Source organism: Muntiacus reevesi, chromosome 3 (genome assembly GCF_963930625.1).
Source record: "Muntiacus reevesi chromosome 3, mMunRee1.1, whole genome shotgun sequence".
NCBI classification, from domain to species: Eukaryota; Metazoa; Chordata; class Mammalia; order Artiodactyla; family Cervidae; genus Muntiacus; species Muntiacus reevesi.
Window position 1 is genome coordinate 43,535,988 of NC_089251.1, and position 18,066 is coordinate 43,554,053.

General features: G+C 37.1%; 1 protein-coding gene across 4 annotated transcripts in view; it reads right to left on the minus strand.

Annotated features, from left to right (window-relative positions):
• EHBP1 (EH domain binding protein 1) overlaps window positions 1-18,066 on the minus strand; it is a 340,642-nt gene that overhangs the window by 276,993 nt on the left and 45,583 nt on the right. For all 4 annotated transcript variants that reach the window (XR_010662331.1, XM_065929077.1, XM_065929074.1 and 1 more), the window contains exon 3: window positions 8,838-8,895. Coding sequence is in view for 3 of the 4 variants with exons in the window: in XM_065929077.1 (XP_065785149.1) it covers window positions 8,838-8,895 (58 nt within the window). In the remaining variant the exon portion in view is untranslated. The remainder of the gene's footprint in view (window positions 1-8,837; window positions 8,896-18,066) is intronic.

Consider the following 18,066-nt stretch of genomic DNA (forward strand, 5'->3'; position numbering starts at 1 on the left):
GTGGGCTACAGTACATAGGGTTGCAAAGAGTTGGACACAACTAAGCAACTAACACTTTTATGAAAGTTATATCACACGTAAGCTACAGATTACTATCTAAAGAAACATTTACCCTCTCCTACAAACACATACACACGAAGATAGAAAAATGAGATGCCTCATATTTTCTTTTTATTTATTTATTTATTTATTTTTTAATTTATTTTTTTAATTTTATTTTATTAGTTGGAGGCCAATTACTTCACAACATTTCAGTGAGCTATTTCAAATTTAAGGAAAATCTTATCAGGATAAATATTTAAAAAATTACTTTGTGATCTCAGAACTTAAAGGTAAATTCAAATAGATGGGGAAACAATGGAAATAGTGACAGACTTTATTTTCTTGGACTCCCAAATCACTGTGGACAGTGACTGCTGCCATCAAATTAAAAGATGCTTGTTGCTTGAAAGAAAAGCAATGACAAACCTAGACAGCATTTTAAAAAGCAGAGACATTACTTTGCCTACAAAGGTCCATTTAGTCAAAGCTATGGTTTTTCCAGTAGTCATGTATGGATATGAGAGCTGGACAATAAAAAAAGGCTAAGCGCCAAAGAATTGATGCCTTCAAACTGTGGTGCGGGAGTATACTCTTGAGAGTCCCCTGGACAGCAAGGAGATCAAACTAGTCAATCTTAAAGGAAATCAACCCTGAATATTTATTGGAAGGACTGATGCTGAAGCTGAAGCTCTAATACTTTGGCCACCTGATGTGAAGAGCTGACTCATTGGAAAAGACCTCAATGCTGAGAAAGAGTGAGAGCAGGAGGAGAAGAGGGTGACAGAGGATGAGATATTGGATGGCATCATCGACTCCATGAGTCTGAGCAAACTCCAGGAGACAATGAAGTACACGGAAGCCTGGCATGCTGTAGTCCATGGGATCGCAAAGAGTTGAACACAGCTTGAGCGACTAAACAACAACAACAAATCAGAGAAAAGTAGCCTTGAGAAGGTGACAAGGGCAGATCATAAGGAGGTGAATCAGATAATTTAAACATGGGAAGAGTTTTCTAGGGAGATAGACCAGCAATTGGAAAGGTGTTGAGGCAGTTAGATAACAAGGTCAATGTGGCTGGGGCAGAGTGGTTAAAGAGAAGAGCAGCAGAAGACAAGACTAGGGAAATCACGGAAGGCCCCCGTCATACAAGGTTCGGGCAGGCCATCCAAAGATTCTGGCTTGTAATCTGAGAGAGATGAGAAGCCACTGGAGGATTTTAACAGAAGAATGATGATCCAAGTTATGTTTTTTTAGCTCTAGCAAAATCTATTTAGAATAGACTCCAGATGTTTGAGCAAACTCCAGGAGAAACAGTGAAGGACAGGGAAGCCTGGCGTGCTACAGTCCATGGAGTCACAAAGAGCCGGACACGACTGAGTGACTGAACAACAACCACACCAGATGTAAGAGAGGAAAACAGGGAGGCAATAAAGAAGCTTACACAATAATCCCAAGGAAAGGTGATGGTAACTTGGCTTAGGGTGGTATAAAAGCAGTATGAAGCGATCAGATTCCATATATTTTTTTATTTTCAAGACAGAATCAATAAGATTTTCTGTCTGACTGTATGAAAGAAAGTAGCCAAGGATGACTGTATGACTTTTGCCCTTGAGCAAGTACAAAACAGGAACTGCTATTAACAGATAACGAGATAAAACTGCAGAAGGATCAGGTTTGGAAAATCAGATTAGGAACTTGATTTTATACACATTAAATCTAATGTGCCTATTAGATACTCAAGTGTAGCTGTTTAACTAGGCAGCTGGATATACCTGCCTGGAGTTATAAATTTGGGAATCATCAGAATACAGGTGATACTTAAAGCTTAAGGATGGATGTAATCTGAAGGGAGCAACAGGAGGGAGGAAGGGAAAGAGACAGAGAGGGAGAGAATAAAGGTTCAAGAACTGAACTTTGGAGCACAACAACAACAGGTCCGGGAAATGAGGAGGAATCAGTAAGGAAAGGTCACAAAACCAGAGGCAAGTGGTTATTATGAAAGTCTAGTGTAGTGGAGAAAATATTTTAAGGAGACATGAACAACAACAACATATGTAAATTATCTGTGCCAAATCTTGGTGACAGGTCAAGAGGATGAGGTCTGGAAAATGACCCCTGGATTTAATAAAGCCAAAGCCATTACTGACTTCACAAGAGCCGTTTCAGTGGAGTGGTGAGGGTAAACACCTGACTGGATCAGCATGGGTTCAAGAAAGAATAGGAAGAAAGACAGTGAAGCTAGCAAGCACATTCAATTTCTCTGGACTATTTTGCTGAAAGAGAAAGAGAGAAATAGGTTAGTGCTAGTACAAGAAATATTGTCAGACCAGAATTTTTTAAGTGAGAGAGAAGTATTTTTAGGGTGATGGGAAACACTCAGTTGAAAGGGAAATTTTAATGATGCAGAAGAGAAATAATTGCTAGAGTAATGTCTTTAACAGTACGAAAGGAGACAGATTGGCTTGTGCTGGGAGCAAAGATCATTCTTCCGTAATAATAGAAAAGAAGTTAGAGTACTTGAGTGCAGACGCATGTCAGGGAGCAGATTTAACACATTTGAGAGGACGCTGAAAGGACATCTGAGGACACTGAAACACAGACTTGACCAAGACCACACAGCAAGTAAGTGGCAGAGACTGGATTTGAATCCAGGAAGTGGAACTGAGAAATGATCAAGATCACAGAAACTTACATCCATGTAAATCTTATCATATCTTGTTGGTTAAAACACCAGCAGAATACTGTAAGTCAACTATACTTCAATAAAAAATAGAGACCTAGCACACCACAGCCAATGGTAAAGAATGGAGCTTTGTTGATTAAAAAACATCTCTAGAGATTCTTCTATTCCTCTGCCTTATTTCTATGCCTGTTTACAGTCCTAGAACACAATTCCACAGAGTAAACAATCTGAATTTTGAAAAGTAAACTGCTGCCATCTTAGATAATCTCTAATTAGAACTCTTCTCTATATGGTCTACAATACTTAATTCTGAAGATCTGTGAAAACTGTAATTCTCATGTACTCTAGCAATAGATCAAGCTATTTCTTCTAGATTCTTCAAACTTCCCATAAATATATTTTCATAATCTCCCCATACATTGAAAAAGACTATAATAATTGATTTTTTCTTATTAGTTACAGTAGAAAAGATAGTATTCGAACAATTCTGAATTTTAAAAAGTAACATCAAAGAATTTTAGACCTGAAAATATCCTTAGGAGATCTAATCAGGTCCAGATAATGAAACTGAAGCAATAAAGAGTAAATGGCTTGCCTGAACCCATAATAATAATCTGTAGGAGAACCAGCTCCATGATTTTCAAATTCAGGGTTCTTCACCCAACCAACATCACAGCTAGCTCAATTTCTGATTCACACAGTAGTCAAGAAAATAGTCTTCAATCCCTAAGGTCTTACCATTTATATGCATGAGACAGAGATCAAAAGTGTGAAAAGCAGGCAATGTGGAGACCAACAAACAACTGGGCAGAATTTGAAGACGGTGATATTAGGTAATTACCTAATGCTGGTCCTCTAAATGACCTCTTTCAGTTCTCAGTCTAGGATCAGGAAAAGGTAATTAGACTGCTGAACAAACAAAACTAATATCTGCTTAACAAACTAAAGTCTTTTTTCTTTTTTTAAATAAAAAGAGATAGAAGGGTGCTAGTTCGCAAGTTGCTGGTATGCCGCCATTCTATCCAGCAACTCTCCCCAGTGAGAGAAAAGGTCCACCTAAGTCAGAGCTCTGACTTTCTGATGTCTTTTTAGTAGTCACTAAAACATACAAACTAGCTATGTTAGGACACAGTAACAATATCAATGAGTCCAGCTTAGTATCTGACAATGTCAGCTTCATAATGTCAGCTAATTATTATATATTAGAGAAAGAACGAAAAGTTTAATACAGGCAACTAAAAATAGCTGTGGTACTAAACACCTAATTGTACAGATCCATGGAGACAGTAATTTAGGTTCTTAGGAACTTTATTTTTAAAAAGTACCTCATGTTGGCAATCATCAGCACTACAGGAATCCTGGATCAGTTTTTAATCAGGGTAATAGAAAGGATTTCCCTAGAAAATAATTCAGTATAAAACACATACAGCTATTAAGTTCCTTAATATAGTCCAGAAAGGCAGGTTATTTAATCATTTGCCAGCATCCCTGTACAGTTAATGGTAGAAAGGATGAAGCCATATTCAGTTCCACTCATATAAATTGTTTTACCTTTTAATCATATGAGAGATCCTTTAGCAAAGACAGACCTAGGGAAAAGGTAACATTTACCCATTTTGACTACTGACTCTATAAGATGTCTTATTTTCAAATTATTTCATATCATACCTTATGTAAAAGACCTAAACTTAATAATATGGAACTAAATACAGATATGGAACTAAAAAACCTAATATGGAACTAAATATTCACTTGTTACTTCTGAAATATTTCACTGAATATATATAACTGTCATTTAGTTTTTGTGTGTGTGTGTGTCATAGAGTTTTTAAATTAATGATTTTCAATTTCTAAAACTTCATCTACCCATAGATGAAGACGTTTAGGATGTCACATGAAAAGTTGTCTTAGAGCTGTCCACATCATGGTCTTAGTCAAAGATCTACCACTACACCCATCCCTTCATGATACCACAGCATATTGTTAAAGGCTATACAGGTGCACACTGCCATGTTAAAAATGGATAGCCAACAAGGACTTAATATATATAGCACAAGGAGCTCTACTCAATGTTATGTGGCAGTCTTGATGGGAGGGGAGTTTGGGAGAGAATGGATACATGTATATGTATGACTAGGTCCCTTTGCTGTCCACTTGAAACTATCATAACATTGTTAATCAGCTATCAGTTCAGTTCAGTCACTCAGTCGTGTCTGACTCTTTGCGACCCCATGAATCACAGCACGCCAGGCCTCCCTGTCCAGCACCAACTCCCGGAGTCTACCCAAACCCATGTCCATCGAGTCGGTGATGCCATCCAGCCATTTCATCCTCTGTCGTCCCCTTCTCTTCCTGCCCCCAATCTTTCCCAGCATTAGGGTCTTTTCCAATGAGTCAACTCTTCACAAGGTGGCCAAAGTATTGGAGTTTCAGCTTTAACATCAGTCCTTCCAATGAACACCCAGGACTGATCTCCTTTAGGATGGACTGGCTGGATCTTCTTGTAAGTCCAAGGGACTCTCAAGAGTCTTCTCCAACACCACAGTTCAAAAGCATCAATTCTTCGGCGCTCAGCTTTCTTCACTGTCCAACTTTCACATCCATACATGACTACTGCAAAAACCATTGCTTTGACTAGATGGACCTTTGTTGGCAAAGTAATCTCTCTGCTTTTTAATATGCTATCCAGGTTGGTCATAACTTTCCTTCCAAGGAGTAAAAGCGTCTTTTAATCAGCCATATTTCAATACAAAATAAAAAGTTTAAAATAATTACAACAAAAACACAGCTTATAGCAAGGGGGTAGAAGTGGTAATGCCATCCAAAAGCTGGTGAGGACTTTCAAGCTCTTCTTTCCCTTTGGAATTCTCCCATCTCTTTGTGACTTTAAATTCCTAGTTTGAAAACTAGGTTTAAGGCGACAGACTACCCTGCCATAACTTTTGTCTATTACAATTTTCCTGCTTCCTTTGTCCAACACTATACTGAAAAATAATACATTTAAGCATATACAATTCAACTGCTGCCTGAAAATATCTTTGCTATAAATGCCATGACTTGAAAATAAGAGGTAGGAAAACTGCCTATTGTGATAATTACTCATGGTAATTATTTTGTAATTATTTTGTCAATAAAAAATGATTCTGCAATGGGTTCTTTTTATATTTAATTACAAAAATAGACATGTATCCAAAGAAAGTGAGGAAAACACTGAGAACTAAATTTTAAATCAAATAAGGCAATGTGCCTTATCATTATACAGTCTAATCTGTTATCTGGATATCAGTTATAAGTTTCAATCCACCAATATAAAAAAGGTAGATAACCAATCATACTTCAACAAAATAATTTTTAAAAGGTAGATATATTCAGAAACAGGCAAGATAAATAGTAAGTTATACACAAGACCAAAGAGAATGAATTACTATGTAGTTCAAACTCCTTCCAGAAACAAACCTAAAAGTAAAAACCAGACTATTTTCTGCCCAATGGTTGTAGAGATCTATTTTCCCTATAAGTGATTTCAATGGGACTTAGCAGCAAAAAATGTGTATTTCAAAGGAAAAATGTCAGAAACAGAAGAGTGTTTCAGATGAAAACAATGGTTCTACTCTTTGGATTTAATATAACTGATAGTTAATTTTAAAAAACAATCGCTCAGGACAAGCTAACTTTATTCTTTCTTTTTTTTTTTTCTTTTTTTTTTTTTAAGAATTCCAAAATGCCATGGATCTCAAGCTCCTCAAAGTTTTTTTAAAAAGTAATTTGTTTAATTTTCACATAATATCATAATCATTTCTTTTATAGCTCCTGGAATTGGTTTTTGCATCCTTATTCTGCTGTTGTATACAATGTATAAAACAGCATTTCACACATACATGAATATATTATGTAAATTTCAGGCAGATTCTTTACACTGAGCCATCAGGGAATCCTGTAAGCTTATTATAGCATATGGGCTTCCCTGATGGCTCAGTGGTAAAGAAGCCACCTGAAATGCAGGAGACTCGAATTTGATCCCTGGGTCAGGAAGATCCCCTGGAGAAGGAAATGGCAAACCACTCTAGTACTCTTGCCTGGGAAATCCCATGGACAGAGGAACCTGTGGGGCTACAGTCTATGGGGGGGTCTCAAAGAGCTGGACATCACTAGAGTGACTAAATAAGAACATTATAAACTTAATACATTGTGAGTTCTCATAACTTTTCAAAAGCACATCTATAAAGTTTCAAGAGAAATATATAATTATTCTAAAATAACCAGAAGGGATCTGAAATATTAGGAGCATCACAACTGGAAAATAAGTCCAATAAGAAATAGTTCCTTCTGGAAAAATATTGTATTCTGAGAAAAATCAACCTGTACCTCATATGTTTGCATTTCATCATTTAGAGTCAATCAATATTTAATATGATGAGAAAAAGAATCTGGACCCAAAAGTTATCTGACTTTGAAAATGCAATTAAATTAAAAGTATACTTAACTTCAACTATGAATATTCTGAATTGACTTCTGATCTAAAGCATTTCATTATGTTTCATAATGTTTTAAGAAAACAATTAGTATCTAGTTACTACAAGAGGGAAATCACTTTCTGTTGACAGCTAAAAACATTTAGGGTCTAACGTTTATAGTAAGTCAGATTCCACTATCATACTTACTGGATGATCTATTATTGTTCCTTTCCATAAAAGCTTAAGACCCACTCAGAAAAGAATGATAGAAGACCCTAAGTCTATTTTCAGAATCCTTTCTCATACATAAATAGATAAGAAAATATTATAGATCCAAAATACCCTGTCTCCAAACTACATATGTATGCTTTGGAAAAGATGCTATTCACTAGGTAAAGCAAGTGGACCTTTTCCCTATTGCTGGTGGGGTACGCTGAAAGTTAAAAATGTACCTACCCTATTGCCCAGTGATTCTACTCCTAGTTATTTGTGCAAGAGAAAATATTTGTGCCCCAAAATACTTGTATGGTAATGTTTAAAAGAAACTTAGTCACAATAGTGAATATTCAGAATACTCACTGGAAACAAACCATACTTTCATCAACAGATGTATAATCAAACTGCAATACATTCACATGATGGAATAATACTCAGCAAAGAAAAAAATTAACTACCAGTATTCACAAATTTTTTAATTTTGAAATTTAATTAAAATTTAATTTCAGGTAAAATAAATGAATTTTTTCTTTACATAAATCTGCTGCTGCTGCTGCTGTTGCTGAGTCGCTTCAGTCTGTGTCCAACTCTGTGCGACCCCATAGACGGCAGCCCACCAGGCTTCCCTGTCCCTGGGATTCTCCAGGCAAGAACACTGGAGTGGGTTGCCGTTTCCTTTTCCAATGCATGAAAGTGAAAAGTGAAAGTGAAGTCGCTTAGTCGTGTCCGACTGTTAGCGACCCCATGGACTGCAGCCTACCAGGCTCCTCCATCCATGGGATTTTCCAGGCAAGAGTACTGGAGTGGGGTGCCATTGCCTTCTCCTTACATAAATCTACTTACATAGCAACCAACATTCAATAAACATGCTTGTAATTATTGTGTGCCTATAAACACAAGCTCAATCTTACTTGTCTGTAGACTGGAATTTTAAAAATATCTAAAATTGTTATTGAACATTTAAAAATTCTGCTCCATTCCCCCACAAAGCCATAAGAACAAAAGATTAAAACCTCTGAAAAATCCAACTCCTTCTCTTCTGTAACCGAGCAAATGGACTCAGACAACTCATTATTAATTATGTGTGCCCTAACTCCATCTTCTTAGAATCTGAATAAAGTAATCCTAGATATAATTTTTAAGTGATCTTTATTTACTCATTAGTTCATGATATCCTAGCACAAAGAAGTTAAATAACTATTATGTTATTTAAGGCCACCAAATCCAAAATCAAAACTCAGGTATCTGGCTCCTGTTTAGAACTATAATACCAAGATTACATACAGTACCGAATCAATCATTTTAGTAAAGCAGATTATAAGAATAACCCAAAATATCAAAAAAACATTTAAAAATATTCTTCACTGAGGCCAGAGAAGCTCAATAATTTGACCAAAAGTTACATTCAACATTTGGGTAAGAAATTGAGAAAACAGACAAACCTTGGAAGACTTCCTTCGGCTTCTTCTTGTCCAAACTACCACCAGTTTATCTGGTTGCCTGCCAAACAGGAAAGATTAAGTAAAATTTATCTTAAATCAATAAAATTTAGTTTTAGCACCTTTAAAGGAACAAAAATGTCACCTGCTTTAGGTTACATGGAGTGGTTACACTAACAATAAAGCTCTATAAATTATTCAAATATAGTAGATGCAGAATATACACATGATCTAATTTAAATGACTAATACTTCATCCACATGTTTTTCTAAAAATACTTTACCAAGTAAATTCATTGGGACAAACCAAGTAAAATAGACTATTTTAAAAAGAAAAGCACATACATATCTCTCATCTAAAACTATATTTCCAACACATTATCACTTTAATTTAGAGAAAATAAGCATAAAAATGTTTCCAAAATAATTTAAATCTGTGGTTTACACTACTTTTGCATATCCGTATCTTATGAACAACGCTTATGATTTTCAAAACCTTTTTATAATCAACCATCTCAACTATCTTCATGAAAATAATACTGAAAAATAGGCAAGTACATTCTGGTAAGAAGCCCAGGGTACACTGGGTTTCCCTAGTGGCACAATGGTAAAGAATCTGCCTACAATGCAAGAAACTGCCTACAATGCAGGAGATGTGGGTTTCATCTTTGGGAAGATCCCCCGGAGAAGGAAATGGCAACCCACTCCAGTATGCCTCCCTGAGAAATCCCATGGACAGAGAAGCCTGGCGGGCTAAAGTCCATGGGGTCGCAAAGAGTTGGACATGACTGAGCCACTAAACCACCACAACCATATTCTGGAAAAGTTAAAAAAAAAAACTCATCAAAAGTTCTAGCAGAAACAAGACTGAAACATAGGTCTTTCCAACCTGAGATGCTGGGAGCAGCAGCCAGATGCAGAAGTTCTAAAGTACAGATGAAATAGAAGAAAGTTTACATGAAACATCAGTGTTCATCTAAGGATATGAACCAACGGAGAAACAAAACCGCGTTTAACACAGAGAGAAACAGAATAGGACAAAGACATGGAGATGGGTGGTGGGGTACATATGGCGACATGATAATAGAGCTGGGCAGAGGGTATGGATCAATGTTGGCAGCTTAACAGTAAAGGGACTGAGTAAGCAAACCGTGTAAGCTACCTTGTTTGAAAGCATTGGTGGCTTGCTGGAACACTTTACCAGGATTACTACACTAATCTTTCCATTATGTTCTCACCTCCACATCTCCAGCCCAACCTCAACTTTTAATTATACTTCTGCAATACTACTTTAGAATTGCTACAAAAGTCTTACTTATTTTATTTTATTTTTTACTATTCTAACAGGGCTCTTATACTGAAGGTATGACAAACTGGCACTTGAAAGTTGAATTTGACAGATTTGACCTAAATAGTATTCCCTTATTTTAAGTTTAAATTAAACTTTAGAAAACATTTCTTGGGACTTCCCTGGTGGTCCAGCAGGTAAAACTCCATGCTACCAATGCAAAGGACTCAGGTTCAGTCCCTGGTGGGGGAACTAGAACCCACAAGCATGCCACAATGAAGATCTAACTCAACCTAAATAAATAAATATTTTTAAAAAATTTCTACCTAAATGCCTTCAAACAAGTTCCATGCTATCCAGATTACTAAAGCCTCCAACACTATCAACTGCTTTGCACCTGACCAGCTTCATTCTTCAGATGATCTACTTAGTCCCTGTATATATTTGACCCTTCAACATCACAGCATGCAAGATAGCATCCATATTCCTGACTGTGGTTTATAAGGCACCTCATCACCTGACTCTGATTTTCTAGCTGCAAAACCTACAAATACCTCAAAGGCATTTTGCTTGCCAACCAATCCCTGAACATTTATTCAATCTCTTCCCATTTTTGCATGTTAAGATCTTTTTTCTTTAACTTCCTCTTTTTTCTCCTTTTTTATCTGATAAACGCTTAATTCATCACTTTCTCTGTGAAAACCTGACTGTTTCTCAGTTTATTCCCACTTTAACCCATATCCTCAATCTCAGGCAAAGTTAATTGCTTCTTCTACCCGTATTTCCATTAACACTCTAAACAGCTCTATTTTAATATGCTGTATGCCCTGTATTATGGGCTTCCCTCGTGGCTCAGATGGTAAAGAATCTGTCTGCAATGCAGGAAACCAAGGTTCAATTCCTGGGTTAGGAAGATCCCCTGGAGAAGAGAATGGCTACACACTCCAGTCATTCAAAATCATAAGCAGATGATATCACTCTAATGGCAGGAACTAAAGAGCTTCTTGATGAGACTGAAAGGGAAGAGTGAAAAAGCTGGCTTAAAACTCAACATTCAAAAAACTAAGCTCATAGCATTGGTCCCATCACTTTATGGCAAACAGATGAGGAAAAAATGGAAACAGTGACAGTCTATTCTCTTGGGCTCCAAAATCACTGTGGACAGTCAATACAGCCAGGAAATTAAAAGATGTTTGCTTCTTGGAAGAAAAGCTATAGCAAACCTAGACAGCATATTAAAAAGCAGAGACATCACTTTGCCAACAAAGGTCCATATAGTCAAAGCTATAGTTTTTCCAGTAGTCGTATACAGGTGTGAGAGTTGGACCTTAAAAAAGGCTGAGGGCCAAAAAACTGATGCTTTCGAATTGTGATGCTGGAAAAGTCTCTTGAGAGTCCCCTGGACAGGGAGGAGATCAAACCAGTCAATCCTAAAAGAAATCAACCTTGAATATTCATTGGAAAGGACTGATACTGAAGCTGAAACTCCAATACTTTGGTCACCTGATGCGAAGAACTGACTCATTGGAAAAGACCCTGATGCTGAGAAAGATTGGAGGCAGGAGGAGAAGGAGATGACAGAGAATGAGATGGTTGAACGGCTTCACTGATGCAACAGACATTGAGTAGGCTCCGAGAGTTGGTGAAGGACAGGGAAGCCTGGTGTGCTGCAGTCCATGGGGTTGCCAAGAGTTGGACAAGACTGAGCAACCGAACTGAACTGCCCTTCAAAGAGTTGATTCATTGAAAAAGACCCTGACGTTGGAAAAGACTGAGGGCAAAGAAGTGGACAGCATGGATGGATGGTTAGATAACATCACTGACTCAATGGACATGAGTTTGAGCAAATTCCAGGAGATAGTGAAGGACAGAGAAGGCTTGTGTGCTGCAGTCCATGGAGTCTTAAAGAGTAGGATATGGCTGAGTGAACAACAGTACACCACCACCCACTCCAATATTCTTGCCTGGAGAATTCCAATGACAGAGGAACCTAGTAGACTACTGTCCAAAGGTTTGCAGAGTTGGACACAACTGAGTGACTAACAGTTTTCTCTTTTTCACTTCACGCTTTCTATTTCATTATTTGTTATTATTTCTATCTCCTCCACTAGATTGTATTCCTTTATCAACCATATTTTATTTATTTTTCTATTTCTAGCAACTAATAAGAATCTGGGACAAGGTTGAGGCTCTGTTCACTACTCTATTCACTACTAAATGAAACTTACATTTCATCCAGGAATTCCTAATTGGTTAATTACAACTGATGAGGTCCAAGTAAAGTCAGTAGCTAAGTAATACATTCTCTCCGCAGCTTATTTGAGCTTTGCAGGCATCTTCACTTTGGATGCACATTGGAACCTCTTGGGAAGTTTTTTAAAAATATTGATATCTAGGTTCCACCGTTAGAGAATCACATTCAAATGGCCCGGTAGGCAGACTTTTAAAAACTTCACAGTTGATTATTACGTCCAGCTAAGGTCGAAAACCATTCTTTTGCAGGGAGAGTGGTAAGCAATCCCCACACTCCTGATGTGAAATAGTGAGGTGTTGTGATGCTGTGATGGCAACAAGGGCGACCCCCCTTCCCAATGTGATCCTAGGGCTACCTGCACTGCTTGCTGCCTCCTTCCAACCTGGCCTCTCAGCACCTTCCTCTCCTCCACCCATTCTGATCTCATGTTTCAGAATATGGAAGCCTCTTACTGTAAAATTAGAAAGTCAGGAAGGGTGGTCTCCTAACCTACATGTCTGAAGTCCCAAGAATGTAAATAGAACATTAGCTACTTATTTGAGAATCCTCCCACAGATGGATACACTTTTTTGTGATTCCAAGTTATGTCCAATTTTTAAAATGTCTTCACTAGAAATCTCCCCTGCAGAAGGGAATGGCAACCCACTCCAGTATTCTTGCCTGGAGAATTCCATGGACAGAGGAGCCTGGTGGGCTATAGTCCATTGGGGCGCAAAGAGTCAGAGATGACTGAGCAACTAACACACACACAAACACACTAGAAATCAGCTCCCCTTTACACTATCAGGGACAAAGTAATGCAGAATGTTTAAAATAAAGAGCTGTGCTGTGAGTTACTGTTCTGACAGAAAATACCAATAACCACACAACTGCTTGACCACAATTAATATTTTAAGAATCTATGCTCTACTAGAAAACAACCATTAAATATTTACTTATGTGCTCACAAGAGACCAGGGATAGAGCAACTGTGAGAGTTTTATCCAACTACCAAAGAGACTATAATTATACAACTTTCTATCAGAAAAGTCAGGACAACCTGATATAGCCCTGTTTTAGAGAGAATTCAACAATCAAATATTTAAAATTTCTACCCCATTCCCTAAGTGACCAGGTAGCCCTGCACATAATACATATACAGACATATAAACACACATGCATATATTCATATGTAGGTATTTATATATATGAATATTTTATATACATACACATAAAATGTACACACAGACACACTGCCTGTGAGTTCCACGGCAAAACCTGGAGCCTTCTGGTGGGCTTACTCAGGGGAGAAAACTTTACATTTAAAAGTAAGGAATGTCATCTTTCTGGAAATTATATAACACAGGTTACTGATTCTCTGAGAGGTTTTCCTTTAATAAAATGTCCTTTTTGTCCCTCTCAAGGTAGAATGCATCAACATTTGAGGAATAAAGACACTGAAGATCTGTGCCTAATTATAATTGTACCTAATTATCATTTCAAAAAGTAGCTAATAATCCATATAAACAGCAAGAAAACTGTGGCTAAATTCCAGTCACTCAAGATTTTGCTCTCTCCCCCATGTCCCCTTTTCCCAAACTTCCAGGGCTATATTTCTCTTATATTCATGCATATCTTTCTATTTTCTCCACATGAAACCTCAAAATGTGTGACTTTTATTGATTTACTCCTATTTGTTTCCATGGCTTAGCCTTGGCTTCCTGGAATATCATATTCTTGATAAAAATATTCTGATAAATCATCTCAAATCAATCTATGTAAAGGAGTCTATAAAGAATAAATAAAGCCAAACCACATGAATTTAAATTTTAAAAAAAGGGATTTCCCGGACAGTCCAGTGGTTAAGACTTTGAGCTTCCACTGAAGGGTGTGTGAGTTTGATCCTCGAGCAGGGAACTAAGATCCCACATGCCGTGCAGCATGGCCAAAAAGTAAATGAATGAATAAACAATAAAATAAAAATTTACCTTCTATCCTACCCTCAAAATCCTTAAAAAGCAACAAGTTCAATCTGAAGGCAGCAAGACTTAATCTCAACACTGTGATCCTGATGCTAACTTCTGGAGAGGAGGAAGAACAGAAGGAAAATGGAAGTGGAAGGAGGAAACGATATCAGAGCTACAATGAACCAGTTTATAAAGCAATAAACTGTATCTTTCTTTTGTCTGCAAGTTGTGGGCCCCCCTCTTTGCCACTAGTGATCTATAACACTGTGTAGCTGAGTAAATTTAAAGAAAAACATTCCTGTCTTAAATTTAGACTCCTGTATTGCTGGTGATGGACAGGGAGGCTTGGCGTGCTGCGATTCATGGGGTCGCAAAGAGTCGGACACGACTGAGTGACTGAACTGAACTGACTGTTTCTTTCCCATTCTCATGTGTGTCACTTAAGTGAAGACTGAAAAAGCTGTGAGAAAAATTCCAAAGCTGTCACATGAAAACCAGTCTCATCACTTTTCAGAATCACAATAAGCATCAACAAGTATTTTATTGAATGCTTATTACATTCCTGGTACTGTGCGGAGCAATGGAGAAACAAAGGCAAAAGAAGACAAGCCCTGATCCTCTGGAAGCTTACCGTCTCAGTGGTGTATGAAAGTCGCTCAGTCGTGTCCAGCTCTTTGTGACCCCAAGCTCTTTGTGACCCCTTCCCCTTCTCCAGGGGATCTTCCCAACCCAGGAACCAAACCCAGGTCTTCCGCATTGCAGGCAGACTTTTTACCAGCTGAGCCACAAGGGAAGCCCACGAATACTGGAGTGGGTAGCCTATCCCTTCTCCAGAGGATCTTCCTGACCCAGGAATCAAACCGGGGTCTCCTGCATCGCAGGTGGATTCTTTACCAACTGAGCTGTCAGGGAAGACCACAGGTTAGTGGAGACACAAACAATGAAGCCAACTACCTAACTGCAGACACAACCTTGGGGAAGTACTAGGAGACAAAAAGACCTTCGACAAAGAAGGATCCATTTAGAAATATCTCAGGAAATATGTACACTGACAAAAAGAACCTGCCCAACTGCTGAGATTGGCTAATTAAGAATCTGTAAAGAACAAACAAACAAAAACACATAATGTACAACATTTTAAAGTCCAACAAAAGATGAGTGACTAATCACAGTACATCTGCCTACTAGAATATTACAGAGCTGGTAAAAATATTTTCTAAGAATATTACACGCATAGGGCAATGCTTGGGATATCATGTTAAATTTATTCAATAAATATTTATATTTTTGTCCTATACCATGTAACAAAAGAAGACACCAGGAAGGAATGTCTCAAAATGATACCTGTGGTTATTATTAGGAACAAAAATTACATGTCTTTTTGTTTGTTTTGTTTTTACATGTCATTTTAAGAATATACTTTTCTGTATTTTCTGCAATGAACTTATACTACTTTATGCTGGGGAATTATTTAAATGTGAAATTACTTAAAATAAAATAGCACTTTTAAGTCTGCAATTAAGTATCAACAGGCAGAATTAAACAAATCAATATTTCAAATTTCATTGAATTTAAAGAGCTCTCAGCTGAATTAATCTGTTTTCAAAGTTATTGTAAGTGAAGAAGGCGTATTCTTGAAGTTATCATAAATGTTCCTCAAGATCCAAGCTGGCTGTAGGCAAAATTTTGAAATACACCCTACTTGACTCTGACATCCTCCCCTCCTTTGCCTCTCCAATTCCTGGGGTATTCTTCCTTGAACCTGCAGTCAATATGGTGCTCCACTATAGCACCCAATAATAACAACATGACAAATGCTTTTCAGATCACTAGTGGTAAGGAACCTGCCTGTCAATGCAGGAGACACAAGAGACATCAGTTCAATCCCTGGGTTGGGAAGAGCCCCGGGAGTAAGAAAAGGCAACCCATTCTAGTATTCTTGCATGGAAAATTCCATGGACAGAAAAGCCTGTCGGGCTACAGTCCATGGGGCTTCAAAAAGTTGGATACGATTGAGTGACTAAACACACAAAATTCTATTCTACATCAATTATAATAAAAATCCCCCATTCTCTAGGATAAGTATCTTAGGAGGATGGTAAAAGGAAAGAAATCTGGGTAAACAATTTGTATTAATTTAGGAGATATGAATTTGTAAAAGAAGGTTCATCAAAAACAACATAGTACAGAGAAAGAATAAATACTACCCTGGAGATTGGGAAACTTGTTTTTCCTAGATATGGCATTTAGTGATCTTAGGAATATCTCTCCAAATTCTCTGAGCCTATTCTCTAATTTATCAAATGAAGAGATTGCACTAAAACTTCAGTTAATTTTAACACTATAGTTCAGTGACTGTTTAAATGACTCAAACTGGTTAAGTATTTCATGTTTTAAAATGAAATGAGAAAAGAGTGGGGTAAAGAATTTGTGGCATGGAGTGGGTTGCCATTTTCTTCAGCTAATAAATGAGCATGCATTCTCCACACCAGCTGAATGGAGAGGACTCCAGAATGCAGAGGAAGGCAGAGTCATAAGATAAAAGTTGTATGGGCTCCTGAATGACCATGTGGAAGGCCAATCAACCTCTAGATTGACAAGTGAGAAAGAAATGAACTTTTATGTCAAACCAGTTGGATTTGGGGGTATGTCTGCTACAGTAACTCCTCAACAGTATAGACAATTCAAAAGACACATATAAATAACAACAAAAGTTGCTATCTGGTAGAAATTTACATGGTAAAGAGCTGAGACCAAATTTAACCTTTTTATGTCCTATTGGTTTTCATATATAAATGAAATACATGTTTCCAAAGATAAATGACAGTTATACCTCCAGAACTTAGTAGCTAGTAATTATTCCTTTAAGCTTTTCCTAAATTAAAAATAAAGAATCATAAGTCTTTAGAACACAGAAAGTATAACATAATCCTCTCATCAAAGAATCCAGGATATGCTTACAAGGAGAAAAAGAGAGCTCAATATTTTAACCCTGATGTTACTATGAATAGGCACTTCACTAAATAACAAGGTTATCCTATTTAGGGGAAGGGCTCTTAGCTATAACTGAACATTTCATGGTGGAATGCTGCGAATATTTAAACAAAAGGAGGAAAATTGTCTTATCACAGAAATACTCTAACTTAACTATTTCTCAAGTAATTATTTTTATCCTTCAGTAGGTACATCTGCCTCCTATTGTCCTATCACTGCTGTAGCTCCAGTTAATTATACTCCTTTATGCTTACTTCACAAGAGTTATTTAGCAAGCTGTAATAATTAATTCAATAGGAGAAAAATTCTATAAGACCCAGTACCCATACACAGGATATATTTCTTTTCTGCAAAAATGAAAAGACAGTTCTAACAATAAGAGATATAAATCTCTGTCACTCAAAAATATTTTTAAAAATTATATTTTGCATCTTCCTACCATCTTTAAAATATTTTCACAGAGTGATTGCTTATGATTAAAAATATTTAACTGGGGATACACATGGACTTCTGCTGACAGGGATTCTAAAACCTAAGTATCAGTATTTAGGAAAAGTACCATCAAACTGAGGAAGTGCAGTCTGACATACTTGAGTTAAGTGTACATTTTGAGAGGCCACCAAAAAACACACAAACGTGTAGGTATAATTTTTGTGTGTTATTCAACAGGATAAGAGGTTGATAATTTTTAATATCAAGATATTTGAGAAAAATAGCATTATAATCATTCACTGCTGTATCATGTGTGAAA